Source organism: Hyla sarda, chromosome 4, assembly GCF_029499605.1.
Source record: "Hyla sarda isolate aHylSar1 chromosome 4, aHylSar1.hap1, whole genome shotgun sequence".
NCBI classification, from domain to species: domain Eukaryota; kingdom Metazoa; phylum Chordata; class Amphibia; order Anura; family Hylidae; genus Hyla; species Hyla sarda.
The window spans coordinates 241,060,036-241,086,547 of record NC_079192.1 but is presented as its reverse complement, the minus strand read 5'-3'; the positions used below and the strand labels follow the sequence as shown (position 1 = coordinate 241,086,547).

Here is a 26,512-nt window from a genome sequence, read left to right as displayed (position 1 = left end):
TGTTTGGTTGGTTTTGATTAATCGTGAAAAACACTTGTGTAGAACTATCCTCAGAGTCCTCTGAGAAGTCTGCTTACGTGGAAGTAAAGGTTACATGAAATAGATTCTCTATATGCCTCTTCACTTCCGGGTGTTATTTTTAAGGACTGATTTCAATGGATTGATTTAGGTGGCTTAGATTTAGGCAATTTTTAGCATAAATTGCATCATATTAATAGTCCTTCATGTCTCTTTGACTATATTTTGACTAAATAGTAAGAAAAATTCCTTCTACAACAAAAGTCTACTGTGTTTAAAGAGTTAATATTATGGGGTTGATATGTTCCACCAACATCTAGCAGGTGTATCAGTTAATTATTCTGGAGTGTGGATTGGTCAATATTTCTTTTAAATACTTGCTATGCACATTTGTATCTAGACTATGACTAAGAGCACATTAGTGTTGGAAATGTGTCAGTCTTTTTTGTGACATACTGCCAAGATGCCATTAGCTTGCTTTAAATTATGTTCTAAATAAAGAAGCTGAATATTTTATGGGAACTTGCCAAAAAGTTGTTTTGCTTTATCTGTGTGGATCCAGTGTCTGAGCTGACGTCCTTGTGCATATGATGAAGAAGAACAAGGTTTAAAGGGGTTATCCAGGAATAGAAAAACACAGGTAATTTCTTTCAAAAAACACTCCCTGTCTGTCTCCAGGTTGTGTGGTATTACAACTTAGCTCCATTCACTTGGGGACAGATAGGGAGCAGTTTTGGAAAGAAATAACCTGCGTGTTTCTATTCCTGTATAACCACTTTAATCAACATTTTCCACTGAAAGTCTAGATTTTGTATGGATGTTTCTTTTCATTTACATCTGTTTCCTAATGATAAAATATTCAGGAATGTCCTGACTGGCCATAGACAGATAATAAATAAATATAAATATATATGTTATCAGCTGTATGTACCACCGTCGTTTTTCCCAATACGACTACACACGTCTGGTAAGGTATAAATGATTAGATCTCATCAGCCAAAATAAGGATAGCTCTCCTGGTGCCAGTGTTAAAAATCTGCTGTCTTAAAATGTCAGAGTTGCCAGTATCAAGCTCATACCACAAACTGAAGAAGTTCTGTCATTATGGCAACCCCTTCTCAGTTTGGAGCTGAATCGCACAGGCGAGCTTCAGAAACCCCAGTCATCTGCTGGAGTCAACTGACAGCTGTTCCTATAACTTTACCTAGATAAGATAGATAAGAGTAACCTAAACATGTCTTTTGGCTAATAAGGCTTAAACTGTAGTTTAATTTTTAAATTAAATGGGCCATCAACCAGATGAATGTGGATGATCTGTTTGGTGCAACTATAAAATGGATCTCATATATATATGTATGTAATATATACATATATATATATATATATATATATATATATATATTATATATATATATATATACACACACACACACACACATATATATATATATATATACACATAGCATTTTAACATACTGTACACGCATCTTAAAACAGATTGACTTTAGACATTTCCTATGTTCGTGTTTCCAGTAGCTTTGCCTTCCCATATGTAGATCAGTTTTATTATGTTACACAAGTTATATCTGAGCACAACCTATAGAAATTTGACAATCTATAAACCTACTAATCACACAGGTGAAAATGAAGCTGTAAGCTGCTTCTTTTTAACTACAGGATGAATCTACCAGTTTTAGAAAGGCTGCGCATTTTCTTTAGTAAAGTTTATGCAAGAATGGTATATATTGTATATACACCAGTGCCACCTACAGGTGGATGGATGTACTTACGGCTAATTGGATGGCACCAAGCAACTGATCATATATCAGAGTAAGTTTATATTGTGCTTTATTCTGACAACGGAATTCTCTCAACATAGCTTATTAATAGTAAGAATAATAAAGGTTTTATAGAGTTATGTATAAAAATTCTAGTTAAAAAACAACCAATTTATATATGAACTAACCAGCCACCTCTCTGACAGCTGCCTGCTCCATTGTACATGTTGTTCCAGCTTTTACTGAGACAGAATTATAATACAGTGTATATTACGAAGTGTTTGCGGTTGATATAATGATACTTTGTAACCTATACTTTCATAACAAGGCTACAAACTAACATTTTCAGGACAAAAAGGCTGGGCGACAAGAAGTGAGTGAATTACGCAGAGAGCAGTTTATTTACTCAGTGTAGTAGTAGGTTCTGCATCACCATCCTTCACTCTATATGCTGCCATGTATCACATATTGGGAACTTGTATATATACACAACTTTTACTTACCTAGTCTCCCTAGACATTTCCTAAAACAACAATTGTCTACACTGTCCTAATTGAAAACAATCTTAACCATAAACACACACACAATCATTTTTAGTGCACTACTGGTAGAATCTATATATCTAGAGAGATTGTGAAGAGGAACCTGGATCACACTGAAAAAACTGTATTATGCCATACAAAAAGTCCTTACCCATTCCAAATGCATCTATGATGTGCTTATACCACCAGCAGGTTCAGAATCCCATCCTACACTCCGTCTACCGCTATGCGCCACATACTGGGCACTTGTATTTATTCACAACTTTCATTTACTTTAGATTATGCAGACATCTCTAGATATACACAATGCATTTTTTTATTTTCAATATAGATTACTAGCAATGTAGTACCGTATTTTCATCAGTATTTGGTCCTCATTTTAGCCCTTCTTTTCAACCAAAACCAGGAATGGGTTTAAAGGGGTGTCCTGGCCAAAGACATCTTATCCCCTATCCAAAGGATAGGGGGATAAGATGTCTGATCATGGGGGCCCATTGCTGAGACTCCCCGCGATCTCCATCTAGCACCTGCATTCTATGCGGGGCTGCAGCTCCAGTCTCAGAAACCTTTGTGTTTCTGGGACTGGAGACGTGACATCATGCTATGCCCCCTCATGATGTCACGCCATGCCCCTTCCATAGACATGTTTTGTTATCAGTGGTGTGATGTCAAAAGAGGCATTGGAAAGCCCCTTTAAAACACAGAAAAGGGAGAACTTTTTCTATAATAGCTTATCTCTGCATCATTTCCACTATTGGCTTTGGCTAAAGATACTGACCAAAATAAGCTTAAACAATAAGGACTAAATATGTGTCAACAAAACACCACTTCATAGTGGTGAACATGTTATTAATTTACGTCAGTACAAACAAAGAGATACTGGTCCGGCACTGGTATATAGCATGGACGGGTAAACAGGTGCGGCAACACCTTGTATAATGAAAGCGCTAGGAGGTGTATGTCTTGGTGGAGGTGGTGCTCACACAAAAGGTAAAGTCCAGCATGTAAATACAATTTAAGAAGAAAGAGACGGGAGCAACTCACCCAGGACCCACGAGAATTCAGCAAAGATAGCTCTTTATTGCAGAAAGTGCAGGTGCATACCACAGGAGGCAAAGATGGTATAGTGGGGGAGCAGTAGACAGCGGCGGGCCACGGCCCGTATCGTGCTTTCAAAGCACTTAGTCAGGCCCCAGGGGCCTGACAAAGTGCTTTGAAAGCATGATATGGACCGTGGCCCGCCGCTGTCTACTGCTCCCCCACTATACCATCTTTGCCTCCCGTGGTATGCACCTGCACTTTCTGCAATAAAGAGCTATCTTTGCTGAATCCTCGCGGGTCCTGGGTGAGTTGCTCCTGTCTCTTTCTTCTTAAATTGTATTTACATGTTATTAATTTAGTTCTACTACTATAAGAAGTGATCTAATAGTTAAAATAGTAATGATTTGTCCCATTACCTTCATGTTGGGCTTTATATTGTGTGATATAACGCAGTCAATTGTTATTTGAGATTGCCATAGCTGCAGATATGGTCTAATAGTTCATAACCTATAGATATTAGCGATGCAACTGTGTTTTTTTATATCATCACATTGTAACTAGCGGTTGTTGACTGTATACTGCAATCATGGGAGTGGCTCGTTATACTGTAACCGTGGGAGTGGCTTTGTAAAGTAACCGTGGGAGTGTCCTTGTAAACCTCCCTTTGTTGTTTGTTAGACAAATAAACAGGACCTTAGGCAGGACACACTCACTCTAATTTCTGTTGCTGGAAAGTGGAGTTTACTGTAGACTTACTGACATGTTGTCTGTATTTCAGAATTTGCTTATTTCTGGGCACACCACTGATAACAAAACAATAACAATGTAGAAAAAAAAACACAGGGAATAAATAGACAGATAAAAAGAAGTTTGACGAGCCGAGTAGAAACCTAAAAAGTGCAGTACCAAAACAGAAAGCAGAGTAACAAGTCAATTGACAAGCAAAGGTCAAAGCACACAGGATCAATATAGCAAAGAACATTACGGAAGCTAATGCAGAAAACAAGGACTAACAGGGGATGAGTAGGAGCAGTCTGAAGCCATATAAAGACCAACTCAAGAGGGTGAAATCGCTAAGACAAGAGCATAGTGACCCGGCGCTTGCAGCTGGCCAGGTTCCACCTTTACAACAGGTTTCCATAGCAATTTACCAATGTAGAAGACTTTCTTTTAGGGTGTGTTCACACGTACAGTATCCTGCACACATATGATGTGCAGAATTTGAAGCTGCTCATTTTATGCTGCAGTTTTAATGTAAACTAAATGATAACAGTTTTAAATCCTGCACATCAAATATGGGCAGGATACTGTACGTGTGAATACACCCTTAGACTGTCTGCAATCGAAAACGGTTTCTTGGTAATGTAAAAGTTGCAAACCTCCCCATTTAAGTAATGGATCCAAGTGCTGGAAACATACAAGAAAGCTCAATATGCTATCAAATGCTTTCTTTATATTAACATCCTGATAGCACAGGAAGCTTACAGAAGAATTCTAGTATACCTGCTGCTGATGTAACATTACTGTTTCTCCTATTTAATATGTTGAAAACTACAGTCTTTTACTTGCTATAACGACATCCTTGGTTGCCATGAGCACTCAACAAATTGTCAGTTATTTGTTATTCCACATTGGTATTAAATTGGTAACCAAATGTGTTTTTGTTTTTCAAAGTAATACTTGGCTGAGAAGCAATGAAGCGTTTCCATATATCTTAGTTTTAGACCTTATGTGCTTGTTATTCATGTGTGCTGCTGTCTACGTACAATGTGTTCGCAAAAAAGGTCCAGGTTAAGAGCATAACCATTCTTATTGCTTCACTCAAAATATTCTATGACAGTCCCCATCATTTTAAGGATGACTAAAGGCTATGATGTGCACATTTGGCACTGTAGTATGCTCAAAGCTGCACCACTGCAACACAAAAGTACTGTAAAAAAAAAAAAAACTAACATGGAAAATTACGACTTCACTGGAAAATCCAACTGCACTTCTTATATGCAGTGTTCAGGGCACAAATTTTCACCCACACAAATACCTTTACACAAATTTCATAGATTTACTTGATGGCGGTGTTATTTAGAGACTGTATTTAGTCATTGGTTGGTAGTATGATTCACTAAATGCTGGAATATAATAGCGGTATTATTGGTGGTATTATTATTATTATTAGTTATAACTCAGTTGTTGCACAGGGGTATAATTGTGTCACTGTATAATGTTATTGGAAAGTCACTGTAGAAATCCATTGGTCAGTACAGTGACTAAATCATAAGACCATACAGTAACTGAGTTATTTAGTCACTCTATGATGGTATTATTTAATCGATTCATGGCAGTATTGATTAGTCACTGTATAGTGGTTTTATTTAATCCATATGGGGGAGATTGATAAAACCCTGTGTCATAGAGATCAATCATATTGCTTTTTTCAGGTTTAAAAAGGCCTCTAAAAAAAAACAAAAAAAAAAAAAACTATCTGATTGGTGGCTATGAGAAACTGGTCAACCTTTCCTTTGCACAGGTTTTGATAAATCCCCCCTATGTGGTAGTATTATTTTGTCACTGTATAAAGTTATTATTTAGTCACTGTTAATTGGTATTACTTAGTCACTATGTGATGGTATTATTTCGTCACTATGTAATGGTATTATTTAGTCACTATGTGATGGTATTATTTTGTCACTGTATAAAGATAAATGTAATCACTGAATTGTGGTATTATTTAGGGCTGCAACGATTATTCAATAAAATCTATGAAATTCGATAACGGGATTCGTTGTCGATGAATCCAGTTATCGAATAATCGTCCGATTCATTGTGCGGGCGCCGGTGGTCATAAGACTGCTGCGGGCACGCGGTCAGATGCTAGGCCGCACCGCCACAGCCTCTGTTCAATTCCCTGTCCCACCCTCTGCTGACCCACTGCTCACCAATCACACATGCTGCTGCTTCTCTCCTCCCCTCCCCCGCTGCTTGTGGACACTCTGTACATTGTGCCTCCATTTTATGGAGCCTCAGCCTGGCCTGGAGGACCTCACCCATACTACTGCCGTCGGAAGACCAGTTTCCTGCTGTTTAATGCGCCCTGCCACTTTGCATATTAAAAACACACATGGGGGGGTATATGCGAAGCATTACACCCTAGGGTCATCTACAGACACTACAATGCTCTGTGTGTGTGTGTGTATATATATATATATATATATATATATATATATATACACACACACACACATACATACATACACATATACACACAGCTATACCCATGGGGGCATGTGCAGAGCATTGCACCCTTGTGTCTGTACTACAGACACAGGGGTGCAATGCTCTGTATACACTGCTATTCACATAGGGGTACATGCAGAGCATTTCACCCTTGTGTCTGTAGTACAGACACTAGGATGCAATGCTCTGCACATACTACCATGTGTATAGAAGTGTGTATGTAGAACACACTTACACTACTATACACATGGGGGTATGTGCAGAACATTGAATCCTAGTGTCTGTACTACAGACAAAAGGGTGCAATGCTCTGCATATACCCCTATGTGTATATCGGCATGCAGTGCACACCACTTTACCCATGGACCCTTGTACTACAGACACTAGGATGCAATGCTCTGCACATACCCCCATGGGTAAAGCAGTGTGTATGTACTACATACACACATGGGGGTGTGCAGGGCATTTGCACCCTAGTGTTTGTAGTACTACAAAGTCTGTACTACAGACATGGGTCAGAAGCAATGCTCTGCAGTCTGCAATTACCCCCATGTGTATGGGAGTGCTATATAAAAAGTGTAAAGTAAAAAAATAAACTATTAAAATTAAAGGTTAGTAAATCATTAACATTTAATTTTACTAGTTCAGATAGTTACCCATGCAGCAGTATCAAATTTATGCTGGTTTCTGTACAGGATAATTAATAATGATCCTGTACAGCAACCAGCATAGACGTAAAAAAAAAAGTCCAAAGTTGCTGCTGTTTGGTCACATGACATGCTAGAAACTTTTAATGGCCATTGTACATAATATTTCAAGTATAATCAGCTGAACCCCTTTTTTTGTTTTTTTGGCATTTTGAATTTTTTTCCGATAAATCGATTAAATAATCGACAACTAATCAATTATTAAAATAATCGTTAAATGCAGCCCTAGTATTATTTAGTCATTGTATGGTGGTATGTTATAGTCACTATGGCTGACATTTATCACTGTCTTTAGCCTGTATTTTGTGTCTAGAAAAGGTGCAAAAAAGGCGCAAGCAGGGTTTATTTGCACCTTTTGGTTTACACATTTCTGCTGATTTTGAGTTGCAATCCACTGATCTTGGCAGTACACATGATATAGAAGGGTTTTATGAACTGCACCTTTTTGCGGAAAGGCGCAAAAAAGGCGGAAAGCCACTGAAAAGTCTCTAACACACGCCTTCTTTACCATAAGGACTGTGAATTTATGGAACGGTCTACCTCAGGAGCTGGTCACAGCAGGAACAATTAACAGCTTTAAAACAGGGTTAGATACATTCCTGGAACAAAATAACATTAATGCTTATGCAGAATTATGAAACTACATCCCTTTCCCTTATCCCCTTACATCCTTCCCTTCAATTCCCTGGTTGGACTTGATGGACGTATGTCTTTTTTCAACCATACTAACTATGTAACTGTGTAAAACTACACCAGCCCAGACTTAGCTTTTTGGTGTATGTGTAAAACAGAAATTTCAGAAAATGTAACCTGCACAAAATGTATCAAATGCTCTGTTACCACTTAATAAATTTGGTGCTTCTACACATTACCAGCACACAAAAAAAGGTGTAAAAATATGCTTCACTTACACCTACAATGATAAATGCTGGCCTATATGTTGAAATTATTTAGTCACGGTATGAAGTTTTTATTTATTCACTATATAACGATGTATTTACTCCTTGCACAGTGTTAATATATAGTCATTCCATGGTAGTATTTTTTGTCACTAAATGGTAATATTATTGAGTCATTGTATGACGTTATTATTTAGTCACTGTATGATGAAAAAATGTGTTACTGCATGATGGTATTAGTTACCCATTGTATTTAGCCACTGCATGGTGGTATTATTTTGTCATAGCATGATGGTATTACTTAGTTATTGTATACTTGTTTTTTAGTCACTGAATGGTGGTATTATTTAGTGACAGTATTATTTAGTAATTGTATAGAGTTATTATTTAGCCCCTGTATGGTGGTGTTATTTAGTCACTGTATGAAGTCACTTTATAGTATTATAATTTTTACAGTATAACAGTATTATTCAGTGATTGTATGGTATTATTACTGAGTCACAGTAGTGGAAATAATAATGTAGATCATTCAAAGTTTTTTATGTGAGAACAGTTAAACATTTTCCCCTCCCTCAGAGGAGTCCACTGTTAATAAAAACAGGATGCCATTCCTTTAAAGTACTTCCTAAACTTGAAATATGAAGTCTATATTTATATGGACAGATAGAGAGCACAATGTAGATTAAATATGGCAGTGTTTTATCAGCATTGTTTCTTCTCACTTCAAAATTAGACAATTTCACAGGAAGTCCAGTTTGCTAATTGTTTATGCTTGATGTCCGTTCTATATGTTCCACAGCATGATGGGATTATAACAATTTATTTCATAGTGAATGTATTTCCCTCCAGAGATATTCTTGGTGTCAAATCATTATCTCTATCCCTTTCCCTATTATAATATCAGCAGGATTTTCCCATTAATATCTGGATGGACAGGAGAATATACATTCCTTGACTTAACTGTTACCCCTTCAATAAACACTGTTTATTTATTACAGAATACAGGCATCTATCAATGGTAGTCAAACAGAATAATACAAAAATAAAATAAATTGATAAAACATTAGAAAGAGGCGATACAAACAAAGGTTATCTGACACTTTAGGCTGGGGTTCCACTGTAACTTTTTTTTAGCAACGAGTTTACAATTTTAACTACAGTATCGCCAACTAGAGTTGCAGCCCAGAGCACCCCCATAGACCACAGCGGTCACTATGGATAAATTGTGAAGGTCTATAATAGGGGAATACCCTGCCACAAAGTTAATGGTTATAGTTCACATAGGTGGCACAATATGCTTGGTAGTTACACTCACACTCTGTGGGATACTGTGTTTAAAAAGTTGCAGCATATACATTTTCCAATTTAGTTATCTCTTACAAAAGGTCCAAAGGACCGTGACCCAGAGAGGGTTAGGTTACACCCAACATGGCTGTCAGCTTTTATCAGTTTTGTCTGAGCCATGTGGGCCTTTGGGATGGTACCCCCTGCCACAGCCCATCTTGCCTGAAGTTTCTAAAGCCCAAATCATCCATAGGTCCCTGCAATTGCTAAGCCAGTACCCTGACTGTTCTTGCTCATAGCTTCATGCATGCAAGAATCTTTCTATTTAAGAGAACCTGGAACAGCAACAGTAGAGTAACTTTACTTAAAGCGTACCTGTCATATTGCTAAAAAAAAAAAAAAAAAAAAAAAGTGATACTACTCAGTACCTAATCCTGATCATGTAAATGTAATTTGTATGTGTCTTGGACCTATATATCCCTAACAAATAATATTTATATCTTGCTCACTTGCTTTGTCTTCTAGCCTTGTGGAAGGGGCGTGTCTGTCTCTCTCCATCACTGTGGATGACTCATCCTGGCAGTCTGCAAATCACTGCACAGTAGTTTTTATGCATACATTTTCTTTCTGTTCCTAGTAAAGCTGGATGCTAGGAACAGATAGAAAATGTATGCATAAAAACTACTGTTCCTAGTAAAGCTGGATGCAGTGCTACATTTGATTCACACAATTTTTACAGTTATTTGAGATTAGAGAGGGAAGGACTACGCTATCCTGAAGCGAGTGAACTTACTAATGGTACAAATCAGGTATGACTATATAATACCTTATGATAATGACATTATTTCTCTTGCATTCAATTAATAGTATACTCTTTAGTGACATACTAAACATTCCAGATATGCTTATACAATATCTGGTTGATTTGCTATTAATTTGCAGCTTTGCTCAATACACTTACTGAGTGATATTTTCTTGAACATATATGCGATTATAATATATATATTTTGTATTGCTTTTCTTTTTCATTTGGCCGTGTTTGTTACGTTGGCCAACTTTTCTGTTTTGTATAAATTCTTGAAAAATTTCAATAAAATAATTTGAACCTAGTAAAGCTGGATGCTAATCAACATAGCTGTCACTGTGTATCATTCAGCTTTCACAGACTCCTGAATGTCTGATCAGCTTCTTTGTCATTCAGGAGTCAGATAAAGCTATGGCTGTTCAAGCATGCTGGGAGTTGTTGTTTTGCAGCAGCTGGAGCTGCAGTGTTTGTAAAGAACTGTGTTAGAGCAGTGTTGCATTTTTCTGTTGCAAAACTACAACTCCCAGCATGCCCACACATCCTTTGTCTGTAGTTTTGGAAGAGCTGGAGGCACACAGCTGGAGAATACACAGCTGTAAGACAGAGTTTTTCAAAGATTGTACCCCCAACTGTTGCAAAACTACAACTCCCATCATGGGAGTTGTAGTTTATTAACATCTGAAGGCTGCAGTGGTGCAATGGTGATCTCCTATACTGGATATCAACACACTTTACGGCCGATATTCAGTATGCTGCAAAATACAGAGTAGTCTGTCTGCATAAAGATAGATGTCCCCTAGTGCCGACTATTTTCATTTTTTATTTTTCAGTAAAATTTATATTTTAAATGTTTATTTAAAAAAGTAATTTTATCAGTAGTACTACAAAGTTTAAAAAGTTTTTCATAATGACAATGCCTATAACTCTCCCTTCACAATACAGACACTGTCATGTACCTTGTTGGCCTGAAAAAGGAGAGTACACAGACTAATACTGTTCCCCATTCTATGGACTCTTCCCTGTTTTTCTACCTCTCCAGCCTCCTTGCTTTAATCCGTTACAACTCCAAAGCCATATTGTATACTCGGTAATTATTACCACCTATTATTGCTCATAACCTCTCTCAGGCTCTCCGTCTTGCTCATATGTCAGGCTGAGCGCAATGTCATGTAATGAGCCTGGGCCCCAACTTCACCCTGCTGCCCTGGGCTGTTACACGGCACTGCGCTCAGCGTATCACTGGCCGAGGTGGGACATTGCTGCAGCTGGCGATAAACTGATCGCTGTGTAACATTCTATGCACAGGAAACAGGAAAAACACTGGGACCGGAGGATAGAAACAGATATCAGCGCAACAGGGAAGCGATGGAAGGTGAGTTAAAGTTTTTTTTTTTTTTTTTTTTACTATGCCGGGCATAATGGGATAATAAAAAAAAAAAAAAAAAAAAAAAAAAAAAACAGTACTACAGTACTCCTTTAAGATGACCTACTGGGCCACCAATATTTTCATCAAGAAGAAAGAGGCATGATTTACTCCAGTTAATTGCAAGAACGGATAGTGTTCTGAATCTCTCTGAATGCTAGTAATAATTTCTCCCACTGTTTTCTGGGGCTTGTTGACATATATCAAGATGTCCTTGGCATAGGAGATTACTTTATTTAGACCACCTTCTAACCCAAACCCTTCATACTAAACATATTCCCTAATATATATATCGACAAAGGCTCTACAATTAATAAAAAATAAAGAAAAGGAGAAAGTGAGCATCCCTGCCGCATCCTCCGGTAGAGGGCAAAGGGATGTGTGGCATTAGCGGGTGGAAGAAAAGGCTGGGAGATGTGCAGAGAATCTCTGTCCTCATCCCCGTGTGAGAGAGTAGTGGTGATATAGTGAGAGAGTGGGCTGTAAAGCAGAAAACTGTGTCCCTGTGCAGAAGGGTCCCATTGCGCTATATGGACAGTGTTTTCTTCATTACACCGGAGCCAATGACAAATTTCTCCATTGTCTTACAGAGGAATTCCCAGTCCACCTTTTGAAAGGTCTTCATGGCATCCAATGACAGTATGGAGCGGGAACACCCCTTTCCCATTTGTATTGAAAAATATATCCTGCACATAATATTCAAGACATTTGTTCCAGGCAGAAAGCAACACTATCTGGGTAAATAATATTCAGGAACCCTTTAGACTAGGTTTCCACTTCTTTTTTTAACCTGCATTTTTTGGACAAAAAAAAACAAAACGCAGAAAACCCCCCAGAAAAACTGACAATGCATTTTCCTTCATTTTTGCAAGTTTTTTTCCTAGAGTTTTTACCTCTGCATGGAAATTGCTTTTTTTCCTCCTTTGGCAGTTTTTCCTGTTCCTGTGCCCACCTTTTATTTTTAATTTTTTTAAACCCGCATTGCATGCAACTTTTTTGCAACTCTTTGCCCACAGCAGCTTTGTGAGAACATTTTGGACAGCTTGCAGATGCAGTGGTCAGGAATTTATCAATTTAAATGAATAGACACTGCACTGTTTGAAAAGGAAATGGGTTATCAAGCTTCTTGCAAAAATTCATATCCTGCTGGTGCCAGGAAAAAATTGAGAAAAAAAGATATACCTACAAAGCCCTAATCCCCTTCAGCTCCTGTTCATCTCTGACGGTCCCCTGATCTTTTGTCTATCTGGTTTCAAGCAGAGTGCCTTGCCAGCTCAGCCAATCACTGGCCTCAGCTGTGTTCAGTCTTGCCGGATAACCTCTTTAAGTGCAGATAGTTAGTTAAAATCTACCTGTCATTAACAAAAACTTTTTAGATAATGTAGATAATACCATAAGTATATTTGTAAGATACATTGGTTAAAAATTGTGTATATTTTTGAGTGAAAAAATGCTATCCTTGCAGCTATTGCCTGTGTGTCTCTATGAGGAGTCCAAATACAGGAAGTGAGGACAAGACAAGCAGGGCTCTGTGCAGGCTCCTGGCGTGTCATAGAGCCTCAGTGCACAGAGCACTGCTTGTCCTCAGTGTACAGAGCCCTGCTTGTCCTCAGTGTACAGAGCCCTGCTTGTCCTCAGTGCACAGAGCCCTGCTTTTCCTCAGTGCACAGAGCCCTGCTTTTCCTCAGTGCACAGAGCCCTGCTTGTCCTCAGTGCACAGAGCCCTGCTTGTCCTCAGTGTACAGAGCCCTGCTTGTCCTCAGTGTACAGAGTCCTAACCCCTCTGTCTGCTGATCAAACCTATGCCACCTGGCTGTATTTGAGCTCCTCACCTATGTCCTTCCAACAGCTCCAGCTCAACTATACACCAACTCAGCTTTGCTTCATAAGACTTTGTTTGCTGTGCTGATATGAGTTTGTCTCTCTTCCCTGGCCAGCTGCCACTTAACCGGGACAACTCTTGCGGTAGTGACCTTGTGTCTCCCCTGCAGCTAAAATCCAGCTTCCACATCCTGGAGTGGGATAAAGGGTGAAGACCAGGGGAACTTTTGTCCAAAAGCCAAACCAGTAAGTGGCACAGTGGGTCCACACCCGTTAAGGTGTTAAATCTAGCCCTATTATATGTTTTTATAACAATAGTCACAAAACAGCAATTGTGTGCAGCAACTGGTTTGGCACTTATTTCTATACCTGAATTTATTATCGCTAACAGATAAAATGTAAGAGAAAAATCATCAAGTAATTAACATGTAACAATCCAGAGAAAGTCCCATACACTACAGCTGACGTTTGCCTGAACCAGACAAAATCAATGAAGAAGCAGGAAATGCTTAAATTAACAGGAAATCTGTAAAACAATGGTGTTCTTTAACACCCTGACAAGGCCAGAAAAATGACTGACACGATTGAGTTCTTTGTTTCCGGTGCTCCGACATATAGTTCTGACATCTTTCCTTTGTGCACTTCCTTGTGTAGTAGTTGTGGAGATACATGTATCAAACAGGAGATGTCTTTGGAAAGATAAACTACAGTTGCTGCTTTCCATGTCCTTCATCTCAACAGGGAAAATAACATGACTTATAGGAACTGAGTTATCTTTTTAGTTACATCTTTTCATAGTGTTTTTGGTAACACGGTTAGGATATAATAGATGAATGAGTGGTCAAAAGCTTTTAGTCTTGCAACACATAATACAAAATGAAATATGCCTTGTATTTGGAATAGTTCTTTTCTATCATTTTTCAACTATATTGTTCATCAATTGCAAAGACAACGAAACACATGAGATCTTTTATGATGGTGCAAATATTTAAAAGAACACACCAGAAAAAATGATATACTGTGTCATACAAAATCTGCGCCTAAAGGGCAGCGCATGACTTCTTGTCTTCTGTCAAACGGTCAACCAATCACAGCTCTGCTTTAATGTTTCATCTTGGTAACATGAAAGCGGGGCTGTGATTGGATGCTATGAGTAGCAAAGAGAATCTTATTATAGCACAGTATGAAAAATCTGGATATCCTAGCTTTAGGACATGTTCGCACATAATGAAGATACATTTTGTTTCAATCTAACCTAGGGAGGTAGAAAGATTTTTTTTTAAGATTTGATCTTCTATATGAGTTTTCTGATCAGAACTTGCAGCCTATTGTCTGCGGTGCATGAGCATATGTGGGAATTTTACTTTTGCTTTACAATTCCCATAAAATCAAATATGTCAATGTATCAAAAAAAGCAAACAGAACAACAACAATTTAGCTATGCATTAAAAGCATTCTGTTGTCAAGCTGTGAATTTGCCTTTTTAAAATGTAAGCAATCTGGACACAAGAAAGGAAAGAAATAAAAGAAGAGAAAGAAAGAAAGAAAGAAAGAAAGAAAAAGAAAAGAAAGAAAAAGCAAAAAAGCACTAGCGGAACGTGTGCAAGACCTAAAGGGGTACTCAAGTAGAATTATTATTATTTTTTTAATCAACTGGTTCCAGAAAGTTAAACAGATTTGTAAATTACTTCTATTTAAAAATCTTAATCCTTCCAGTACTTAACTGCTGTATGCTCCACAAGAAATTCTTTAATTTTTGAATTTATTTTCTGTCTGACCACAGTGCTCTCTGCTGACACCTCTGTCCATGTCAGGAACTGTCTAGCAGGAGCAAATCCCCATAGCAAACCTCTCCTGCTCTGGACAGAGGTGTCAGCAGAGAGCACTGGGGTCAGACAAAAAAGGAAAGAACTACATAACTTCCTCTGCAGTATACAGCAGCTGATAAGTCCTGGAAGGATTAAGATTTTTAAATAGAAGTAATTAAAAAATCTGTTTAACTTTCTAGCCCCAGTTAATTTTTAAAAAATTAGTTTTTTAACTCCACAGAGATGAGCGGAATGATAAACAGCCTGTGTGCTTGGCTATAGACAACATGCAGGCAATGTGCAGCACCTAGAGCAGGGCTATGAGGAGCGAGCGAGTTCTGCACCAGATCCCAGCTCACAGTCCAAAGTAGATTCCACAGAGATATTTTTAAACCTCCCATACTATTAATCTTGCTAAACACTCTATGGTTACAATATCTTTTTAGCACTCAGGACATACCATACAATATTACATCATGGCTTTATGAATTGAGAGACAGTTTAGATGACCTAACAGGAAAGTGGACATTAACTATATATCAAATAAGAAATATATTCTTACCTCTCGTTGAAAGAAATTCCATGCATTAGTTAACCACTGATATCTGGGTAATCCATAGTTTGGCATTCTTGATTTCAAACTAATCATATCCGACCACTGAATTACAGCCTAAAATATAAAAATATTCAGAGATGTTATGAATAAGAATGGATGCATATAGAGTAAACTTGACTACAAAGTAGAGACAATTACAAAATATTAAATCTTTCAGTATAAATCACTTTCTACATCTGTACCAGCAAACCGGCTGCATTAAAACCCTATTTACATCATGCTTTGAACATGTTAATGGCTTACTTTGCTATTTGAAAATTTTACAAAAATGTATCTGAAAGACAACAACTTTATGGCGATTATCTTTTAGGCTAAAAAGGTCACTTTCAATACTGAATTGCATGACAGGCTAGACCTTATATACTATCGAAAATTAAATATCAAGACTGTCTCTTTTCCAAGACAGTCTTTCGGCATACTTCTGGCCTATGGAAAGCTAAAGGGTACATCACAAAATTTTCTTAAAGTGGTACTCCACTGCCTCAGCGTTCGGAACAAAATGTTCCAAACGCTGAGGCAGTGGAGTACGCCTTTAAGTAATCTTTGAACACAATAAAGTCACTAGAATGGCTATTAGAAAGAAGCACCCTAGTATAGCTGGCTGGATTAGCCTGCATCCCCACATTAACAATAGCTTTCAACATTTCCTTCTGACTCTTCTGACCCTCTGCCTATTTGCTTGGCGCCCCCCCCCCCCCCCATGTTTTCAGTGTTCGTATTGGTCTACAAATCATTCTGTTCATATTGCTTTTTCACTTTGTTTTGAGGTTATTCTTTTTATATAACACTCCTTGCATGGGGGATCTTATTAATGTGTGTACACCACCTGTTTGTATTGTCATGATGTAGTTAAACAACTGATGGGGCTCATTTAAATAACGAAAGGAAATGCCTTTAATGCTTCTGAAACTATGAGATGTGAAGCCTGTGACATATTACTCATTCACTGCAGCATTTTCTCTGTCCAATATGTTCCCAAGGACAGCAGTTTTCTGTATGTATGGTGCTGTGCCTGTGTAAACAATAAAGCCCGCTTCATTCTGCAGATCGGTGGGGGTCCCAGGGTCAGAACCCTAAAGGTTAAATATAAGGGCTGCACGATATATCGCAAAAGTAATCGAATCAAGATTTTAGCTTTTTGAGATATAGCGATACGGCCCCCCTGGGAAAACTTGCGATTATCTGCTCGGGCCGGCTCCCGTGTGCTGCTGCAGCAGGTAAAAACAAATTTAAATACTAAAAGTCTGTGTTTCTCAACCAGGGTGCCTCCAGTTGTTGCAAAACTACAACTCCCAGCATGCCCAGACCGGTAAAGGGTGTCCAGGCATGCTGGTGGTTGTAGTTTCACAACAGCTGAAGGCACCCTGGTAGAAAAATACTGAGCTAAGTAAAAGGGAGAGAAAAAAAAAACTTCTGCTAAGCTACTCCAGTTCCCTGCAGATGCCATTCCCCTCAGTGCAGTCCGGTGCCTCCTCTCTTCACCATTCAACTAGTAGGACCTTTTCCTTTTCAGCCAATCACTGGCCGCAGTGGTGTCACGTGTCAAGCCAGTGATTGGCTGATGGGGGAAGGTCTTTTTCAGCAGCAAACACACTAGGTTTCCCGAATCCGGTGGGAGATTTGAAAACCGACGGGGGGGGGATAATGTGACATGGGGAGAGAATGTGACATGGGGAGAGAATGTGACATGGGGAGAGAATGTGACATGGGGAGAGAATGTGACATGGGGAGAGAATGTGATATGGGGGGAGAATGTGATATGGGGGGAGAATGTGATATGGGGGAGAATGTGATATGGGGGGGGGAGAATGTGATATGGGGGGGGGAGAATGTGATATGGGGGGGGGAGAATGTGATATGGGGGGGGGAGAATGTGATATGGGGGGGGGGAGAATGTGATATGGGGGGAGAATGTGATATGGGGGGAGAATGTGATATGGGGGAGAATGTGATATGGGGGGAGAATGTGATATGGGGGGAGAATGTGATATGGGGGGGGGGAGAATGTGATATGGGGGAGAATGTGATATGGGGGGAGAATGTGATATGGGGGGAGAATGTGATATGGGGGGGGGAGAATGTGATATGGGGGGGGGGAGAAAGTGACATGGGGAGAGAATGTGACATGGGGGGAGAATGTGATATGGGGAGAGAATGTGATATGGGGAGAGAATGTGATATGGGGAGAGAATGTGATATGGGGGGGGGGGAGAATGTGATATGGGGGGGGGAGAATGTGATATGGGGGGGGGGGAGAATGTGATATGGGGGAGAATGTGATATGGGGGGAGAATGTGATATGGGGGGGGAGAATGTGATATGGGGGGGGAGAATGTGATATGGGGGAGAATGTGATATGGGGGGGGGAGAATGTGATATGGGGGGGGGAGAAAGTGACATGGGGAGAGAATGTGACATGGGGAGAGAATGTGACATGGGGAGAGAATGTGACATGGGGAGAGAATGTGACATGGGGGGAGAATGTGATATGGGGAGAGAATGTGATATGGGGAGAGAATGTGATATGGGGGAGAATGTGATATGGGGGGGGGAGAATGTGATATGGGGTAGGGGAGAATGTGATATGGGGTAGGGGAGAATGTGATATGGGGAGAGAATGTGACATGGGGGGAGAATGTGATATGGGGAGAGAATGTGATATGGGGAGAGAATGTGATATGGGGAGAGAATGTGATATGGGGGGAGAATGTGATATGGGGGAGAATGTGATATGGGGGGAGAATGTGATATGGGGGGGGAGAATGTGATATGGGGGGGGGAGAATGTGATATGGGGAGAGAATGTGACATGGGGGGAGAAAGTGACATGGGGAGAGAATGTGACATTGGGGGAGAAAGTGATATGGGGAGAGAATGTGATATGGGGAGAGAATGTGATATGGGGAGAGAATGTGATATGGGGAGAGAATGTGATATGGGGAGAGAATGTGATATGGGGAGAGAATGTGATATGGGGAGAGAATGTGATATGGGGAGAGAATGTGATATGGGGAGAGAATGTGATATGGGGGGAGAATGTGATATGGGGGGAGAATGTGATATGGGGGAGAATGTGATATGGGGGAGAATGTGATATGGGGGGTGAGAATGTGATATGGGGGGGAGAATGTGATATGGGGTAGGGGAGAATGTGATATGGGGTAGGGGAGAATGTGATATGGGGGGAGAATGTGATATGGGGGGAGAATGTGATATGGGGGGAGAATGTGATATGGGGGGAGAATGTGATATGGGGGAGAATGTGATATGGGGGAGAATGTGATATGGGGGGTGAGAATGTGATATGGGGGGGGAGAATGTGATATGGGGTAGGGGAGAATGTGATATGGGGTAGGGGAGAATGTGATATGGGGGGAGAATGTGACATGGGGGGAGAAAGTGACATGGGGAGAGAATGTGACATGGGGGGAGAATGTGACATGGGGGGAGAGAAAGTGACATGGGGAGAGAATGTGATATGGGGAGAGAATGTGATATGGGGAGAGAATGTGATATGGGGAGAGAATGTGATATGGGGGGAGAATGTGATATGGGGAGAGAATGTGATATGGGGGAGAATGTGATATGGGGGGAGAATGTGATATGGGGAGAGAATGTGATATGGGGAGAGAATGTGATATGGGGAGAGAATGTGATATGGGGGAGAATGTGATATGGGGGGAGAATGTGACATGGGGGGAGAATGTGACATGGGGGGGGGAGAATGTGATATGGGGGGAGAATGTGACATGGGGAGAGAATGTGATATGGGGAGAGAATGTGATATGGGGAGAGAATGTGATATGGGGAGAGAATGTGACATGGGGGGAGAAAGTGACATGGGGAGAGAATGTGATATGGGGGAGAATGTGATATGGGGGAGAATGTGATATGGGGGGGGAGAATGTGATATGGGGAGAGAATGTGATATGGGGAGAGAATGTGATATGGGGAGAGAATGTGATATGGGGAGAGAATGTGATATGGGGGGGGAGAATGTGATATGGGGTAGGGGAGAATGTGACATGGGGAGAGAATGTGACATGGGGGGAGAAAGTGACATGGGGAGAGAATGTGATATGGGGAGAGAATGTGATATGGGGAGAGAATGTGATATGGGGGGAAAATGTGATATGGGGAGAGAATGTGATATGGGGAGAGAATGTGATATGGGGAGAGAATGTGATATGGGGAGAGAATGTGATATGGGGAGAGAATGTGATATGGGGGGAGAATGTGATATGGGGGGGGGGAGAATGTGATATGGGGTAGGGGAGAATGTGACATGGGGAGAGAATGTGATATGGGGAGAGAATGTGATATGGGGGGAGAATGTGATATGGGGGGAGAATGTGATATGGGGGGAGAATGTGATATGGGGAGAGAATGTGATATGGGGAGAGAATGTGATATGGGGAGAGAATGTGATATGGGGAGAGAATGTGATATGGGGAGAGAATGTGATATGGGGGGAGAATGTGATATGGGGGGAGAATGTGATATGGGGGGAGAATGTGATATGGGGGGAGAATGTGATATGGGGGGAGAATGTGACATGGGGAGAGAATGTGACATGGGGGGAGAATGTGACATGGGGGGAGAATGTGATATGGGGAGAGAATGTGATATGGGGGAGAATGTGATATGGGGGGAGAATGTGACATGGGGGGGGGAGAATGTGATATGGGGGGAGAATGTGATATGGGGGGAGAATGTGATATGGGGAGAGAATGTGATATGGGGAGAGAATGTGATATGGGGGGAGAATGTGATATGGGGGGAGAATGTGATATGGGGGGAGAATGTGATATGGGGGAGAATGTGATATGGGGGGAGAATGTGATATGGGGGGAGAATGTGATATGGGGGGAGAATGTGATATGGGGGGAGAATGTGATATGGGGGGAGAATGTGATATGGGGGGAGAATGTGATATGGGGGGAGAATGTGATATGGGGGAGAGAATGTGATATGGGGAGAGAATGTGATATGGGGGGAGAATGTGATATGGGGAGAGAATGTGATATGGGGGGAGAATGTGATATGGGGGGAGAATGTGATATGGGGGAGAATGTGATATGGGGGAGAATGTGATATGGGGGAGAATGTGATATGGGGGGAGAATGTGATATGGGGGGAGAATGTGATATGGGGGGAGAATGTGATATGGGGGAGAATGTGATATGGGGGGAGAATGTGATATGGGGGGAGAATGTGATATGGGGGGAGAATGTGATATGGGGGGAGAATGTGATATGGGGGAGAGAATGTGATATGGGGAGAGAATGTGATATGGGGGGAGAATGTGATATGGGGGAGAGAATGTGATATGGGGAGAGAATGTGATATGGGGAGAGAATGTGATATGGGGAGAGAATGTGATATGGGGGGAGAATGTGATATGTGGGGAGAATGTTACATGGGGGGGGAAATGTGACAGGGGGAGGGGGGCGAATGTGACAGGGGAAGGGGGGAATGTGACATAGGGGGAAGATGTGATGGGAGAAGATGTGACCATGAGGGGAGAATGTGACAGGGAAGATAGAAATTAAATGGGGGAGATGTGAAATGGGCGGAGGGCATAAAATGGGTGGATAGTTGTAAAATGGAGGAGATTGGACATGAAATGTCGGGATTTCACCATTTATTTATAATATCGGATTGCATATCAAAATATTTAGGCCTATGATCGCAATCGCACATTTTCTCCATATCGTGTAGCCCTTAATCATGGCATCATAAATTACGTTGCTGAAAACTCTTCATAATAGTACAGCTTATACAGTAGAACATATTCTGGAAGTAATTCAATTCTCCTTTCTATCTGATAACATTTCAAGGAAATAGATCTCCCCACTGCTATCACATGTACCAGACGGTATGGATTGTATAGGGCAAGTGTCATACCTCATGCAGCAGCCCTGAAGAACGGTGTTATAGAATTACATACAACTCTCTTTTATTGTACCTGTATTTCCTTAATGTTATAGACAGTAGTTCTTAAATGTGGTGCTTTAGGATTTACAGCACAATACTGACAAAAATACTGAGAGGAATTGTGCTGTAAGGCATGAAATGTACAGAAATTATAGTAAGATACCTGATATGTTTATTCAAGATCACCGCTGACAAATATTAAGGAGGACAATAGGAAAGCCTGCACACCTGTCCTACACAATGCTACAACCCTGCATATACACAGATGTTTACTACACACCTATATATTACATACAGCCTGCACACCTGTCCTACACAATGCTACAACCCTGCATATACACAGATGTTTATTACACACCTATATATTACATACAGCCTGCACACCTGTCCTACACAATGCTACAACCCTGCATATACACAGATGTTTACTACACACCTATATATTACATACAGCCTGCACACCTGTCCTACACAATGCTACAACCCTGCATACGCACAGATGTTTATTACACACCTATATATTACATACAGCCTGCACACCTGTCCTACACAATGCTACAACCCTGCATACACACAGATGTTTACTACACACCTATATATTACATACAGCCTGCACACCTGTCCTACACAATGCTACAACCCTGCATACACACAGATGTTTACTACACACCTATATATTACTTACAGCCTGCACACCTGTCCTACACAATGCTACAACCCTACATATACACATGTTTATTACACACCTATATATTACACACAGCCTGCACACCTGTCCTACACAATGCTACAACCCTGCATATACACAGATGTTTACTACACACCTATATATTACTTACAGCCTGCACACCTGTCCTACACAATGCTACAACCCTACATATACACATGTTTATTACGCACCTATATATTACACACAGCCTGCACACCTGTCCTACACAATGCTACAACCCTGCATATACACAGATGTTTATTAAACACCTATATATTACACACAGCCTGCACACCTGTCCTACACAATGCTACAACCCTGCATATACAAAGATGTTTATTACACACCTATATATTACACAGCCTGCACACCTGTCCTACACAATGCTACAACCCTACATATACACATGTTTATTACACACCTATATATTACACACAGCCTGCACACCTGTCCTACACAATGCTACAACCCTGCATATACACAGATGTTTACTACACACCTATATATTACTTACAGCCTGCACACCTGTCCTACACAATGCTACAACCCTACATATACACATGTTTATTACGCACCTATATATTACACACAGCCTGCACACCTGTCCTACACAATGCTACAACCCTGCATATACACAGATGTTTATTAAACACCTATATATTACACACAGCCTGCACACCTGTCCTACACAATGCTACAACCCTGCATATACAAAGATGTTTATTACACACCTATATATTACACACAGCCTGCACACCTGTCCTACACAATGCTACAACCCTGCATATACACAGATGTTTACTACACACCTATATATTACACAGCCTGCACACCTGTCCTACACAATGCTACAACCCTACATATACACACATGTTTACTACACACCTATATATTACACACAGCCTGCACACCTGTCCTACACAATGCTACAACCCTGCATACACACAGATGTTTATTACACACCTATTTATTACACACAGCCTGTACACCTGTCCTACACAATGCTACAACCCTGCATACACACAGATGTTTATTACACACCTATATATTACATACAGCCTGCACACCTGCCCTACACAATGCTACTACCCTGCATATACACAGATGTTTACTACACACCTATATATTACACACAGCTTGCACACCTGTCCTACACAATGCTACAACCCTGCATATACACAGATGTTTATTACACACCTATACACACAGCTTGCACACCTGTCCTACACAATGCTACAACCCTGCATATACACAGATGTTTATTACACACCTATATATTACACACAGCCTGCACACCTGTCCTACACAATGCTACAACCCTGCATACGCACAGACGTTTATTACACACCTATATATTACATACAGCCTGCACACCTCTCCTACACAATGCTACAACCCTGCATACACACAGATGTTTACTACACACCTATATATTACATACAGCCTGCACACCTGCCCTACACAATGCTACAACCCTGCATATACACAGATGTTTACTACACACCTATATATTACACACAGCCTGCACACCTGTCCTACACAATGCTACAACCCTGCATATACACAGATGTTTACTACACACCTATATATTACATACAGCCTGCACACCTGTCCTACACAATGCTACAACCCTGCATATACACAGATGTTTATTACACACCTATCTATTACACACAGCCTGCACACCTGTCCTACACAATGCTACAACCCTGCATATACACAGATGTTTACTACACACCTATATATTACTTACAGCCTGCACACCTGTCCTACACAATGCTACAACCCTACATATACACATGTTTATTACACACCTATATATTACACACAGCCTGCACACCTGTCCTACACAATGCTACAACCCTGCATATACACAGATGTTTACTACACACCTATATATTACTTACAGCCTGCACACCTGTCCTACACAATGCTACAACCCTACATATACACATGTTTATTACGCACCTATATATTACACACAGCCTGCACACCTGTCCTACACAATGCTACAACCCTGCATATACACAGATGTTTATTAAACACCTATATATTACACACAGCCTGCACAACTGTCCTACACAATGCTACAACCCTGCATATACACAGATGTTTATTACACACCTATATATTACACACAGCCTGCACACCTGTCCTACACAATGCTACAACCCTGCATATACAAAGATGTTTATTACACACCTATATATTACACACAGCCTGCACACCTGTCCTACACAATGCTACAACCCTGCATATACACAGATGTTTACTACACACCTATATATTACACAGCCTGCACACCTGTCCTACACAATGCTACAACCCTGCATACACACAGATGTTTATTACACACCTATTTATTACACACAGCTTGCACACCTGTCCTACACAATGCTACAACCCTGCATATACAAAGATGTTTATTACACACCTATATATTACTTACAGCCTGCACACCTGTCCTACACAATGCTACAACCCTGCATACACACATATGTTTATTACACACCTATATATATTTCACACAGCCTGCACACCTGTCCTACACAATGCTACAACCCTGCATACACACAGATGTTTATTACACACCTATATATTACATACAGCCTGCACACCTGCCCTACACAATGCTACTACCCTGCATATACACAGATGTTTACTACACACAGCTTGCACACCTGTCCTACACAATGCTACAACCCTGCATATACACAGATGTTTATTACACACCTATACACACAGCTTGCACACCTGTCCTACACAATGCTACAACCCTGCATATACACAGATGTTTATTACACACCTATATATTACTTACAGCCTGCCCACCTGTCCTACACAATGCTACAACCCTGCATACACACATATGTTTATTACACACCTATATATATTACACACAGCCTGCACACCTGTCCTACACAATGCTACAACCCTGCATACACACATATGTATATTACACACCTATATATTACACACAGCTTGCAAACCTGTCCTACACAATGCTACAACCCTGCATACACACAGATGTTTATTACACACCTATATATATTACACACAGCCTGCAAACCTGTCCTACACAATGCTACAACCCTGCATACACACATATGTTTATTACACACCTATATATATTACAAACAGCCTGCACACCTGTCCTACACAATGCTACAACCCTGCATATACACAGATGTTTATTACACACCTATATATATTACACACAGCCTGCACACCTGTCCTACACAATGCTACAACCCTGCATACACACAGATGTTTACTACACACCTATATATTACATACAGCCTGCACACCTGTCCTACACAATGCTGCAACCCTGCATATACACAGAGGTTTATTACACACCTATATATTACATACAGCCTGCACACCTGTCCTACACAATGCTACAACCCTGCATATACACAGATGTTTACTACACACCTATATATTACATACAGCCTGCACACCTGTCCTACACAATGCTACAACCCTGCATATACACAGAGGTTTATTACACACCTATATATTACATACAGCCTGCACACCTGTCCTACACAATGCTACAACCCTGCATATACACAGATGTTTACTACACACCTATATATTACATACAGCCTGCACACCTGTCCTACACAATGCTACAACCCTGCATATACACAGATGTTTACTACACACCTATATATTACATACAGCCTGCACACCTGTCCTACACAATGCTACAACCCTGCATACGCACAGATGTTTATTACACACCTATATATTACATACAGCCTGCACACCTGTCCTACACAATGCTACAACCCTGCATACACACAGATGTTTACTACACACCTATATATTACATACAGCCTGCACACCTGTCCTACACAATGCTACAACCCTGCATACACACAGATG

At 40.4% G+C, this 26,512-nt stretch overlaps 1 protein-coding gene across 5 annotated transcripts in view; it reads right to left on the bottom strand.

Moving 5' to 3' along the window:
• TSPAN12 (tetraspanin 12) overlaps window positions 1-26,512 on the bottom strand; it is a 204,596-nt gene that overhangs the window by 32,954 nt on the left and 145,130 nt on the right. For all 5 annotated transcript variants that reach the window (XM_056573827.1, XM_056573828.1, XM_056573824.1 and 2 more), the window contains one exon: window positions 15,920-16,027. In XM_056573827.1, coding sequence (XP_056429802.1) covers window positions 15,920-16,027 — 108 coding nt within the window. The remainder of the gene's footprint in view (window positions 1-15,919; window positions 16,028-26,512) is intronic.